Source organism: Aotus nancymaae, unplaced genomic scaffold, assembly GCF_030222135.1.
Source record: "Aotus nancymaae isolate 86718 unplaced genomic scaffold, 86718_ANA_hifiasm-v0.15.2.pri h1tg000079l, whole genome shotgun sequence".
Taxonomy (NCBI): Eukaryota; Metazoa; Chordata; class Mammalia; order Primates; family Aotidae; genus Aotus; species Aotus nancymaae.
In genome coordinates this window covers 20,558,524-20,572,175 of record NW_026988494.1, presented here as the reverse complement: position 1 = coordinate 20,572,175, position 13,652 = coordinate 20,558,524, and the positions used below count along the sequence as shown (strand labels likewise).

The 13,652-nt window shown below is 51.8% G+C and overlaps 1 protein-coding gene across 1 annotated transcript in view; it reads right to left on the bottom strand.

The window, feature by feature from the left end:
- Window positions 1–161: 161 nt before the first annotated feature.
- DMTN (dematin actin binding protein) overlaps window positions 162–13,652 on the bottom strand; it is a 30,240-nt gene continuing 16,749 nt past the window's right edge. Inside the window, exons 8-17 of the mRNA XM_012435318.3 lie at window positions 13,268–13,324; window positions 12,866–13,018; window positions 10,055–10,179; window positions 8,660–8,765; window positions 2,443–2,507; window positions 2,228–2,276; window positions 2,064–2,071; window positions 1,823–1,888; window positions 1,496–1,576; window positions 162–1,338 (exon numbers count right to left, since the gene is read on the bottom strand). Coding sequence (XP_012290741.1) covers window positions 1,225–1,338; window positions 1,496–1,576; window positions 1,823–1,888; window positions 2,064–2,071; window positions 2,228–2,276; window positions 2,443–2,507; window positions 8,660–8,765; window positions 10,055–10,179; window positions 12,866–13,018; window positions 13,268–13,324 — 824 coding nt within the window. The 3' untranslated portion in view covers window positions 162–1,224. The remainder of the gene's footprint in view (window positions 1,339–1,495; window positions 1,577–1,822; window positions 1,889–2,063; window positions 2,072–2,227; window positions 2,277–2,442; window positions 2,508–8,659; window positions 8,766–10,054; window positions 10,180–12,865; window positions 13,019–13,267; window positions 13,325–13,652) is intronic.

Here is a 13,652-nt window from a genome sequence, read left to right as displayed (position 1 = left end):
TGTGGTCTGGGCTTGGGGGAAGAATATTGCGTGACTGCCTCTTCTCCCCTCCAACCCTATGTGGCCTCTGCATTTGAACCCTGGCTCCCAGGGCTTCCCTAGGCCTGATATTGATTACCCCATTCACCCAGATCTGATGGCTCATAAGAAACAGACGGATGTAGGGACCCAATGCAATCTTTTAATTCCAAGCAGAGTCCCCCTCCCCCAGCATGGTCACACACACAGTGGAAAGGGATGCCAGGATCTGGGCAAGAGCAATACCCAGACCTGGGCAAAAATATAGATATCATTATATACACATGTGGACTGGAGAGAAGTCAAGCTGGAGGTGTGAGTAAGGTAGGGCAGGGGCAGGTGAGGAAAGCAGCTGGGGGGCCCCAATAAATTACATTCTTGAGAGAGCATAGTGTGGGGGTGCATGGGTGTGGGTGACAGCTGGTAGCCAGAACACTCCAAAATGTGCCAGGCCTGGCCTCTGGACCCCATCCAAGGGAGTCAGAAGGCCCGGTTTCAGCCCAGTGCCTGGCTTGCTGCTGGAATTTCCATTGCATGGCCCAGAGGCGGGTGGAGAGCCAGGGTTGTGTGTAGGCAGCTTCTCCACCCTAAGCTGAGGCTTCTGGGGAAGCCGCAGGGCTGGGGCAAGACGCTTCGAAGCTCAGGGATTGCAAGAGGAGGTCGGGGCAAGCTAAAGGAGTAGGGGTAACCTCCCTGCCGGAGGCTGAGTTGGGGCCTGTTCCCACTAGAGTCCGAGGAGCAGGAGGCTGCAGTGCGGGAAAGCTGTCAGGAGTGAGCATGGGAGGGCTGGGTGGGCAACACCAGAGCCTGGAACTCTTTCTGCCTGACTGCTTCCCACCCCTACGTCTTCCCTCCAGCTATTCAAGACAGGCCTGACCACCAATGCCCCTCATCCCTCCTCACCCTCTGCTGGGGGTCCTTCATGTGGGGTGAGGGGCAGGGAGAGGGCAAACAGAACCTCTCTGTCCTGGAGTCCAGGCTTGCTTTGCCCTGTGCAGGGAAGGCCAGGGAGGAGAGCAAGAGACTCCCAGGAGTGAGGGGAAGAAAGTCCGTGTTCACTGCCCAGGACCGCAGAGGCCTCGGCTCTGCTCTACCTGAGGACAGGAGGCCACCCTACTTCCATCCCACCTCCTGCCCCTCCCAGCCCTCAGGGAAGAACCCTGAAGCAGCAGGGGGGAGGGGCCGTCCCAGAACAGGTGGGGGCTATCAGAAGAGAGAGGCCTTCTTCTTGAGCTCATTCCGCTTCCACAGAGCCAGCTTGCCAAACTCTTCAGGGGACATGGCAAACACCCTTGAGAAGTCCTCTGCGGACAGATGCCTCTGCATGGGAGAGCAGGGGGAATGGGCCAGCTCAGCATGGGGTGGGAGCTGCACTAAGTGACCGAGGGGACACTCATTCAAAGAGGCCCCAGGTCTTTCCCCGGGCTGGAGAGTGCCCGTGGGGTGCCCCCTCATCCAGGGCATCTTCCTTGCCTACCTCCAGCCGCATCCGATCCACACCCGGTGGCAGCTTGGTTCGCCCCTTGTTGGTCACCACTAGCATTTCATAGGGATAGATCTGGGGGCAGGGGGAGGGGAACTTAGGCTCACAGAATGTCATCAACGGACCCCCTTCAACTCCCTAGGCCCCCCCGTCAACCTGCAGAGGCCACTGGGGTTCATGCCATCTTGTCCTCTGTCTTCCCCAATATCCTTGCCATCCCTCCCATCTTCAACGTCAGGAGAACCCCACAGCGCATTCCACTTGCCTGGCCTCTCCCCAGCCTCCCGTCCCGCTGCAGGCGCTGGGTCCCCTGCCCCTCACCTTCTGCTCCAGCACACAGGGCAGGGAGTTCCCCCGGTCCATCCTCCCCCTCTGGCCCTCTCCGTTCTGGGGAGACCAAAGCCGCAGTGAGCCAGAGTGGGGCAGGGAGACCTTCCCAGCCTTACCCCAGCTTCTTCTTCACCAGGCAACTCTGTGGCCCCACAACCCCCTCCCCCGACACTTCCAGGCGCCAGGACCCGGCTTCTGCTGCTCCGCCTGTTCCCCTTCAGGAGGCGCTCACCTGCAGGCCTGTGAAAGAGAAGGCGCACGGTTCAGAGGCAGCTCCCAGGTAAGCAGGCCAGCACATCTGACCTCCCAGACCCCTGCCCACAGTCCAGACACCGGCTGCCCAGGGTCCCGTGTAAGCCCCTTCCCCAGATCCCAGCACCAGGCTCCGCTTCTCACCTGGGCTTCCAGTCTCACTCCCCGATGGGCTGAATTCTGTGGACTGTAGCTAGAAAAGAGGCCAAGGAATCAGAGGCAGTTGGGGATATTCGCCTTTGGTCCCCTTCACTTTGGGGGTCTCCCTGCTCCCTGAGGGGGCCCAAGTGGCACCGTGCCTCAGCACCCACATGCACGCCCCTCCCATGTAGTCTGTAGCTCTGGTCCTGAGACCTTACCCGGCTCAGGGTGGTTCTGCCATAGGCGGGGAGAGAGGAAGATTTAGACGTTCCCTGGTGCAAGGCTGGAAGAGAGCAAAGGCCCTGGGTTCAGTCCCTTTGGCCCCGACAGCCCTTCCTGAGAGAGCTCCCTCACTGGCCTTCCACAGCTGGGGCAGGGCAGGAAGGGGTCACGCTGAGGGGAACCTGGTGGGCTTCTCCCAGCTCCCAGCTCCTACTGGCCACCTTCAGCAAGCAATACAGTGCTGGCAAGTCTCAGCTGTCTCTACCACCATCCTCCTTCTCTCTAACTAGACGTCGCCCAAATATACAACAGGGCCCAATGCCTGACTGTGAAGATTGAGAGTCAACTGGAGCCAAAGCTCACATCCAAAAATGAACCTCTGGAATATACAAAGAAATCTAAATCGCTGGGCACGGTGGCTCACACCTGTAATCCCAGCACTTTGGGAGGCCAAGGCAGGTGGGTCACATGAGGTCAGGAGTTCGAGATCAGCCTGGCCAACATGGTGAAACCCCGTCTCTACTTAAAATACAAAATAAGGCAGGCGTGGTGGTGCACATCTGTAGTTCCCGCTATTTGGGAGGCTGAGGCTGGAGAATCGTTTGAACCTGGGAGGCGGAGGTTGCAGTGAGCAGAGATTGCGACACTGCACTCCACCCTGGGCCACAGATGGAGGGGCTCCAACTCAAAAGAAAAAAAGAAATCTAAAATTGAATCACAATAATTACATTATTATAATTTTGTTAACAATGTTAGTAATCAAATCTAAAAAAAATTTTTTATAGATATAGGATCTCACTGTGTTGCCCAGGCTGAACCTGAACTCCTAGACTCAAGTAATCCTCCTGCCTCTGCCTCCTCAGTACTGGGGCTACAGGCACAGGCCACCTGCCCAGTTAGTAATCATATTTGTTTGTTTATTTATTATTTTTGAGGTAGGGTCTCAGTCTGTCACCCAGGCTGAAGTACAGTGGTGTGATCATACCTCACTGTAGCCTTGACCTCCCTGGCTCAAGTAATTCTCCCATCCCAGCCTCCTCAGTAGCTGGGACTAGAGGCATGCACCATCACACCCAGCTAATTTTTCTTTTTTTTTTAAGAAACCAGGACTCACTTGTACCCAGGCTGGCCTTGAACCCCTGGGCTCAAGCAGTCCTCCCACCTTGGCTTCCCAAAGTGTTGGATTACAGGCGTCAGCCACTATGCCTGGCCTAGGAATCGAATTTTAAAAGTCTGACATTGTACTACAGAAAGAGTCATGTTGTCAGCACTATCGCTGGGGATTGTACCAGCAGTCAACAACTTCACATCAGCATTACTGGACCTCAGCCTCAACTTGCACATTTAATAGGATCTCTACATTTTCAAATACTGCAGATTAGAATTCAAGAAAGTTTGTTTCCAGTAATATGTTTTCTTAGAAATAACTTTGTACCTAAGATTCTTAGCTTGAGGTGATCTCAAAACGCCTTCACCTCCAATTACAAGAAATGGCTGGCATCTATAGCAACTATTTCCACAAGTATTTTTGTGTAAGTAGTTAACTTTCATAGATTCAAAACTATGGGAATTATCTTCTTAAAATATTCTTTTTTTTTTTGATACAGAGTCTCGCCTGTTGCCCAGGCTGGAGTGCAATGGCAGGATCTTAGCTCACTGCTACCTCCACCTCCTGGGCTCAAGCAATTCTCCTGCTTCAGCCTCCCAAGTAGCTGGGATTACAGGCACCTGCCACCACACCTGCTAATTTTTGTATTTTTGTTAGAAACAGAGTTTCACCATGTTGGCCAGGCTGGTCTCGAACTCCTGACCTCAGGTGATCCACCTCCCAAAGTGCTGGGATTACAGGCATGAGCCACTGCATCCGGCCTTTTCTTAAAATATTCGTATGAAATTTGTTGCTTAGAATACTTTGATTATTGAGAACAAAACCTCAGGTCTCCCCCGACACTTATTTTTATCTTGAAAATAGCTTTCACAACAATTTACTCTTATTGCAAGAGTAAATGCTTCACTATTGAATAAGCATACATTTATTCAACCGACTGATAGAATTTCAACCTTCAAACCCTGCACAAAGATGTTCCCCCCCAGATTGCTTATAGAATGCTTATGTGTGTTTCAGAGCGACTATTCCAGTGTCACCATTAAATCAGCATGACATACCTGTTCATGATTCTAGAATTCAGGTTGTTTTAATATATCAGTAACCTACGCAGTCATGTGATCATTAATCACCCACAAGTTCAGGGACGCCAAAGATGACACGGACGGAGATAGGCATCTGGTATTCGACTTCAGGAGGCCAAAATGGAAGTTAAAGAGCTAATCTGGGCTGAATAGAAGATTCTGGCAGAACACTGAAACTGAATAATCCAACCTTTAGGCAGCCTCTGTCCACATCAGTCTTCCGGCCTTAAATCTTGATTCCACATTCTCTAAAAAACCTCTGAAGCTCTTCCACCCACAGAGACAGCATTCTGAGAGCTCTCCCTAACCGCCTATTAACCTTGAGGTCCTTGCATTCCCCAGTGGTTTTCACCTCTGCTCCACATAAGACAACCCTTTCAAAGGGTCCCACCCAGGATCTTGTCATCAGCCACACCACGCTGCCTAGAAACCGTCAGCTTGGACCGTTCAATTTGTGGCTTTGGCTCAGCTCCATCCCTACCACGCACAGCTCACCAACCTCATGGAGACCTCCAGTTTCTTCACTCCCCTCCTGCCTCCCCCACCACCTGCCTTCTGTCGCTACCTTCTCAGCTTCAGCCCTGTGGCTGGGCACAGTAACTACTTTCATCAGCTCCTCCTCGGTGTAGCCTGGACCCTCAGCACCTTCCTCACAAAACGCTAACCCAAGGCCAACCCAACAGCTGCTCTCCTGCCCCGGCTGTGGACATATAGCCCACTCTGTAGTCATGAGCACCACAACAAAGGCCAAGCCTCCCCTCCACAGCAGTTCCAGATCCTCTCATCAAGTCTCCAAACCCTCTCACCAAACCCTCTCACCATTCCTACCAAGTCTCACCCCCTAATGCTCAGCAGACAACTTAGCTTCTCATCTGGCCTGCTCCTGGATCCAAGTTCCCAGCCCCCAGGGGAGGCCTTTCAAGGCCAGCCCCCAACACATTCTGAGGCTGGATCTCAACCAGCCCTCAAATTGAATATATATATATATATATTAGAGACAGGGTCTCACTCTGTCACCCAGGCTATTGGAGTGCAGTGGTGCAATCATAGCCCCCATCTCATCGCCCACCTGGCTGAGACTACAGGCACACACCACCACTCCCAGCTAATGTTTCTATTTTTTGTAGAGACAGGGTCTCACTATGTTGCCCAGGCTGATCTCAAACCCCTGACTTCAAGCAATCCTTTCACCTCAGCCTTCCAAAGTGTTGGGATTACAGGCGCGAGCCCCTATGAGACCTTTAATGGAAGCCCTGGGCACCCTTCCCTTCTTTCTCTGTACAATCTCACTTCCTCCTCACCATTTCCTGCCACATATCAGCAAGCCGAAGACCCTCAAGCTCCTGACTCTGCCCGATTCGCTTCCCACCCACAGTGCTCTACACGGGCCACTTCATCTTTCCCTGAAAATCTGCCTCTCTTATTATCTCAGTTCCAAGTTGGTCATCACCCAGCACCCAAGACAAAAACCTCAACTCCACGCTCTTACACCTCCCACGTTCAATCAGCTACTGGATTCAATCCAGCGGATTCAATTGTCTATATATTTCTGAAATCCATTCCCTCTTCTCTGGACCCACATCTGTTTTTAGCACTTATCCAGACTATTGGAGAGTGTAGTAGATTGTTTCTGAAGATGGCCTGCACCATCGCCTCCCATCTTTCATGCTTTCTGCAGTGAGAGCATGTGGTGCCTGTCATCAAGAAGTAGAGTCTTGGCCGGGCGCAGTGGCTCACGCCTGTAATCCCAGCACTTTGGGAGACCCAGACAGGAGGATTGCTTGAGCCCAGGAGTTCAAGACCAGCTTGGGCAACATGATGAAACCCCATCTCTACTAAAAATACCAAAATTAGGCTGGATATAGTAGCTCATGCCCGTAATCCCAGCACTTTGGGAGGCCGAGGTGGGTTGATCACCTGAAGTCGGGAGTTCAAGACCAGCCTGACCAACATGGAGAAACCCTGTCTCTACTAAAATTACAAAATTAGCTGGGCGTGGTGGCACATGCCTGTAATCCCAGCTACTCAAGAGGCTGAGGCATGAGAATTGCTTGAACCTGGGAGGTGGAGGTTGCGGTGAGCCAAGATCCGGCTATTGCACTCCAGACTGGGCAACAAGAACAAAATTCCATCTCAAAAAAAAAAAAAAAAAAAAAATTAGGCCAGATATGGTGGCTCACGCCTGTAATCCCAGGACTTTGGGAGGCCAAGGCGGGTAGATCACCTGAGGTCAGGAGTTTGAGAGGAGCCTGGCCAACATGGCGAAACCTCACCTCTACAAAAAATACAAAAATTAGGCTGGCAAGGTGGTTCACGCCTGTAATCCCTGCACTTTGGGAGGCCAAGGTGGGTGGATCACCTGAGGTCAGGAGTTCGAGACTAGCCTGACCAATATGGAGAAACCCCATTGCTACTAAAAATACTAAATTAGCTGGGCATGATGGCGGATGCCTATAATCCAAGCTATTTGGGAGGCTGAGGCAGGAGAATCCCAGGAAAACCTGGGAGGCAGAGGTTGCAGTGAGTCAAGATCATGCCACTGCACTCAGAGCGAGACTCCATCTCAAAAAAAAAAAAAAAAAAATTAGCTGAGCATGATGGCGTGCATCTGTAGTCCCAGGTACCCGTGAGAGGCTGAGGCAGGAAAATTGCTTGAACCTGGGAGGCAGTGGTTGCAGTGAGCAAAGATTGTGTCATTGCACTCCAGCCTGGGTGACAGTGAAACTCTGTCTCAAAAAAAAAAAAAAATTAGCTGGGCATGGTGGCATGCACCTGTAATCTCAGCTACTCAGGAGGCTAAGGCAGGAGGATCATTTCAGCCCAGAAGATGGAGGTTGCAGTGAGCCAAGATGGTGCCACTGCACTCCAGTCTGGACAGCAGACCCTGTCTCAAAAAAAAAAAAAAAAAGTAGAGTCTAGCTCTCCTCCCCTTCAGTCCAGGCGCCCAGTGCCTGGCTCTGGCAGCTACAATGCAGAAGCGGTGCTATGCGGTTTCCTCTTAGGCTTCAGAGGCTTTGCAGCTACCATTCCTTGGTTCTCTGGTCTCTCCTCTCCTCTCCAGCTGCCGAGCTCTGAGGAAGTCCAGGGTAGGCCCTCGATAGTGAGGCATGGCATTCGAAGCCTGCCCTGCTCCCCATCTCTTGGCCTTGCTGCTCACCACCCCTCAGTGTACCCTGTGCTTGTAATTCCAGGCTCCGCCAGCCAGGATGTCTCATGTTCCCAGCTTCACTCCCACACTGTTCCTAACGGTTACGGTGACCTCTCCCACGCACTTTGTCTGGCTTGCCTGTCTCAGCCTTCCAAACTCAGTTTAGGCTGGGCGTGGTGACTCCCACTTATAATCCCAGCAGTTTGGGAGGCCGAGGCAGGATGATTGCTTGAGTCCAAGAGTTCAAGACCAGTCTGGGCAACATTGTGAGACCTTGTCACTATAGAAAATTTTAAAAATTGGTCAGGGATGGTGGTGCACACCTGTAATCTCAGCTACTCAGGAGGCTGAGGTGGGAGGATCGCTTGAGCCCGAGAGGTGGAGGTTGTATTGAGCTGAGACTGCACCACTGTATTCCGGCCTGGGCAACAGAGCAAGGCCCTGTCTCAATACAGCAAATAACAACAACAAAACCCCTTAGTTTAGCCTCCCAGGCCCCATTGCTGTGCTCCCAAAGCACCCTGCACACCTTGATCACGATACCTGCCACACTGCGCCTCAACCCCAGGCACCATGACAGTTTCCTGGTCGACCGCAAGTGACCAGAGGACAAGACTAGATTTTCTCACCGCTTATATGCCCAGTGCCTAGCACATGGTAAACATCCAATAAATGGTTGTTAAGCCAAACTTGCTGAAACTGCTTTAGCCGATAATACCTTTTATCATCTGACACTGTTCCATGACTAGGGTTTTTTGTCCAAGGAGAGTAGCTTTGGGTCAGGGATGGCATACTCTGTCCCACAAGTCAACAGATGCACAGAGTCAGCCCTCTGTCTCTGGCCAGGTGACTCTGAGCCCCTCTACGGTACTCACAGGTATGGAAGGGTGTCCGGTCAGGCAGGGAGCGGGTTTTCCTTCGGATAGGCAATGACTTTTCCATCTCTTCTTTCAAGATCATCTTTCCTAGGTTGGAAGTAACCTGAGGAGGGAGAAAGGAAGATGGAGCCAAGACTTAGACACTTGTTTCTTTTTTTTCTTTTCCATTTTTTTTTTTTTTTTGAGACAGGGGCTCACTCTGTCACCCAGGCTGGAGTTCAGTGGCACAAACATGGCTCACTGCAGCCTTGACCTCCTGGGCTCAAGTGATCCCACCTTCTCAGCCTCCTGAGGAGTTGGGACACAGGCATGTACCACCATACCTGGCTAGCTAATTTTTTTTTTTTTTTTTGTAGAGATGGGGTTTCACCATGTTGCCCAACCTGATCCCAAAATCCTGGGCTCAAGCTATCCTCCTGCCTCAGCCTCCCAGAGTGTTGGGATTTCAGGCGTGAGCCACTGTGCCAGGCCTATACTTGTTTCATATCTCCAAAAGGTCCAGAGTTGGGCACGCTGCACGCAGGACTGGGGATATTTCCCAAGTGGCTGGTCCATGCCTTGGAGCTCACAGAGCCTCTCATTCGTGGCAGACACATGGCCACGTTGGGTTTGGCCATCCTTGAGAGCCAGGAGTCAGAGCTGCTCAGTAGAACTCTACCGCGGCAGCATCCCTGTCCCTGTCCCAGGTCACCCTGCCCAGAGCCCAAGCCTATGTCACTGTCGATGGCCTTTCCATGGTTCTCCCTCCTCCCCTGGAGGCTGGTAGCCCATGCTCTCCATTTTTCTCTTTCCATGGGCCACTTGGCCTGCTAGCTCCCGGCTGTGGTGGGACCACCGTTTTCTGTGCTTTTGACCCAATATCAAGTAGTGTCCTCCGGAAAGCAGCATAAAGTCGAGGTGTCCCTTCACAAGCAGAAACCTGGGGTCTTAAAAAGAAGAGGCTGTCCCACGTGTTCCAACAAGCATGCTTTTTGGGTAGGAGCCCCTTAGACTAGCTATGGAGCCAGACCTTTTGTCCCCAAAAAGACACAGAATGGGCTGGGCGTGGTGGCTCATGCCTATAATCCCAGCACTTTGACGACTCTGGAGGCTGAGGTGGGAGGATCGCTTGAGGTCAGGAGTTTGAGACCAACCTGGCCAACATGGCAAACCCCCATCTCTACTGAAAATACAAAAAAAAAAAAAAATTAGCTGGGTGAGGTGGCAGGTGCCTATAATCTCAGTTACTTGGGAGGCTGAGGCAGGAGAATCTCTTGAACCTGGGAGCGGAGGTTGCAGTGAGCTGAGATCATGCCACTGCATGCCAGCCTGGGCAACAGAGCAAGACCCTCGTTTCAAAAAAAAAAAAAAAAAAAGACACAGGGTGGAGGGTGTGGGGCGGTGAGATGCTACCTTACTGAGTTCCTCTTTCTGACGTTCCCTGAGAGCCTTCATCTCCTCTCCAGAGTCGTCATCTTCCTCCTCCTCCTCTTCCTCTGCTCCCCTCCGAGACGCCTTCCGCTTCCTCCATTCTGTCTCTAGGAGACACAAGCAAAGGCAGGCGGGGAGTCACCCGCTGCAGGCTCATTGCACGTCTACAAGGCACAGGCTCTGTGCACTGCCTAGGGCTGGACCTTGATGAGGCCATTACAAATTATTTTTTAAAAATAGCTGGGTGTGGTGGCTCATGCCTGTAATCCCAGCACTTTGGGAGACAGAGGCAGGTGAATCACCTGAGGTCAGGAGTTCAAGACCAGCCTGGCCAATATGACGAAATGCCATCTCTACTAAAAACCCAAAAATTAGCTGGGCATGGTGGCGCACATCTGTAATCCCAGCTACTCAGGGGGCTGAGGCAAGAGAATCGCTTGACCTGGGAGACGGAAGTTGCGATGAGTGGAAGTTGCACCATTGCACTCCAGCCTGGGAGATAAGAGTGAAACTCCATCTCAAAAATAAACAAACAAACAAACAAAGTAGGGTGGGTGAGGTGACTCATGCCTGTAATCCCAACACATTGGGAGGTTGAGGTGGAGGATTGTTTGAGTCCAGGAGTTTGAGAACAGCCTGGGTAACACAGTCTCTATAAAAAATTATTTTTGAAAATTAGCCTGGTGCGGTGGGGCATGCCTGTAGTCCCAGCTACTGGGGACGCTGAAATGGGAGGATTGCTTGAGCCCAGTAATTCCAGGCTGCAGTGAACTGAGATGGCGCCACTGTACTCCATCCTGGGCAACAGAGTGAGACTCTGTCTTAATAAAGAAATAAATATTTCAACATAAAAATAAAGTAAGACCTGGCACAGTGGCTCATGCTTGTAATTCCAGCACTTTGGGAGGCCGAGGTAGGTGGATCACTTGAGATCAGGAGTTCAAGACCAGCCTGGCCAACATGGTGAAACCCCGTCTCTATTAAAAATATAAAAATTAGCCAGGCATCTGTAATCCCATCTACTTGGGAGGCTGAGACAGGAAAATTGCATGAACCCGGGAGGTGGAGCTTGCAGTGAGCCGAGATCACCTCACTGTACTCCAGCCTGGGCAACAGAGTGAGACTCTGTCTCACAATTAAAAAATAGAGTCAGGCATGGTGGCTCATGCCTGTAATCCCAGCACTTTGGGAGACTGAGGCAGGTGAATCACTTGAGGTCAGGAGTCCGAGACCAGCCTGGCCAACATGGCAAAACCCCGTCTCTACTAAAAATACAAAAAATTAGCCAGGTGTGGTAGTATACACCTGTAATCCCAGCTACTCAGAAGGCTGAGGCAGGAGAATTGTGTGAACTCAGGAGGCAGAGGTTGTGGTGAGCCAAGATCACACCACTGTACTCCAGGCTGGGTGACAGTGTGAGACTCCATCTCAAAAAAATGAAATGAAATGAAATGAAATGAAATGAAATAAAAACAAGAGTAACATTTTCTCATCTGGCCATGAAGCTGGGGAGGCAACACAGACACACGCACTCACAACTGAAATTCAGTGGGTGCAGCAACATGAATGGAACTAGAGGCCATTGACTTAAGTGAAACAAAGAAAGACAAAGACAGACTGCATGTTCTCACTCATGAGTGCGAGCTAAATAGCGTGTGTGCATGCATGCAGAGAGTGGGACGATGGACCATGGCGATTTGGAAGGGTGTGGGGGGTGGTGATGGGAAATCGCTTAATGGATACAACGTGATTCTTCAGATAACAATGCCATAAAAGGCCTGACTCCACCACTGTGCAATCTATGCAGGCAACTTGTACCCCATAAATGTGTACAAATAAAAATTAAGGCCGGGCAGGGTGGTTCATGGCTGTAAACCCAGGACTTTGGGAGGCCGAGGCGGGCGAATCATGAGTTCAGGAGTTCAAGACCAGCCTGGCCAACATGGTGAAACTCTGTCTCTACTAAAAATACAAAAAATTGGCCAGGTGGAGTGGCTCATGCCTGTAATCCCAGCACTTTGGGAGGCTGAGGCAGATGGATCACAAGGTCAGGAGTTCAAGATCAGCCTGACCAACACGGTAAAACCCCGTTTCTACTAAAAATATAAAAATAAGCGTGATGACTCATGCCTGTAATCCCAACTACCCAGGAGGCTGAGGCAGGAGAATTGCTTGAACCCGGGAGGTGGAGGTTTTGGTGAGCCAAGATCATGCCACTGCACTCCAGCCTGGGTGACAGAGCAAGACTCTGTCTCAAAAAATAATAATAATGATAATAATACAAAAAAATTAGCTGGGAGTAGTGGCAGATGCCTGTAATCCCTACTCAGGAAGCTGAGGCAGGAGAATGGCTTGAACCCAGGAGGCGGAGGTTGCAGTGAGCCAAGATCGTGCCACTGCACTCCAGCCTGGGCAACAGAGTGAGACTCCGTCTTAAAAAAAAAAAATTAAATTCACTGGGGACCAAACCATTTATCATTTATCTTTCTCTTTCCCAGAGCTCCCATCCCAGAGCCTGGGAGGCAGGGGAAGTTTGATACATGTCTGTTGAGTCATGAAATAAATGAATGGAAAGTAAATGAATGACCAATAAACAGGGCCACTTACACCAGGCGCTATGGGAAGGCAGAGAGTGGGTGAGCAAGGAGCCTGGGGCCTCATGAAGCTGGGAAAAAGCCCACGAGGACACCACGGGGCAGGGGTGGAAGTGGGTTCACGTGGCTGCAGCAGGTGCCAAGGGGAGGGAGTGCAGAGGTCCCAGGGCCCCCATTCCCATCTCCGCATCTCTCCTACCCACGACAGCCAGAGACGGGGGGCAGGGCCAGTAGTCAGTTTCGATCTTGGCTGGCTGGTTGGGGTCCGGGGGCTGGGCTGCAGGGAACTTGGATGACTCAATGATGAGATCCTCGATGAGGTGCTTGGTCTGAGGGCTGCCTCCCACAGACTCTGCAGACAAAGGCCAGGGTCAGCCAGGTGTGACCTGCCTGAGGCCAACCTGGCTACCCTCACCCCTCTCCCTATACACCTGTGAAGTCCTGCAGGTAAAAGCAGTGTACGCGCTGAGCACGGGGCACACTTTTCTTGCTGCTGTCCCTCCATATCCTCCGGTCCCCCTCCAGCCAGCCCCCAGCCCCGGGGCATAGCCTCCCAGTTCGCAGCTGGAAGTGGGCTCTGGTGAGCCAGGGGAACACTCACCTCTCTGCTTATAGATGGGTGGCTTCTTGTAGATGTTGGAATCCGGGCGGGTGGTCTCTGTGGGAGGGAGACAAGCAGATGAGGAGGAGGATATGCTAATATCAGGGAGGCTGGGGCTGAGAGAATAGAGACGATGGAAGGACAAGGTGGGGAACTCACTGGCCCCTGTCAGGAGCCGAGACAGAGCTGGCATACCTGGCACTGTCCCTCAGGGGTTTGGGACATTTTACACTTTTCTGGCCAGGGGAGAGAGAAAAAGCAATAGGTCCCCCATCTCTGATGGAGTCCTGGCCTCCTAGGGTCCACTTAGATCTGAGATGAGCATATACACCAGAGAGTGGGGGACTGAGCATCAGGGGCTTGGGGTTCCTGAAGGGAGAAGTCT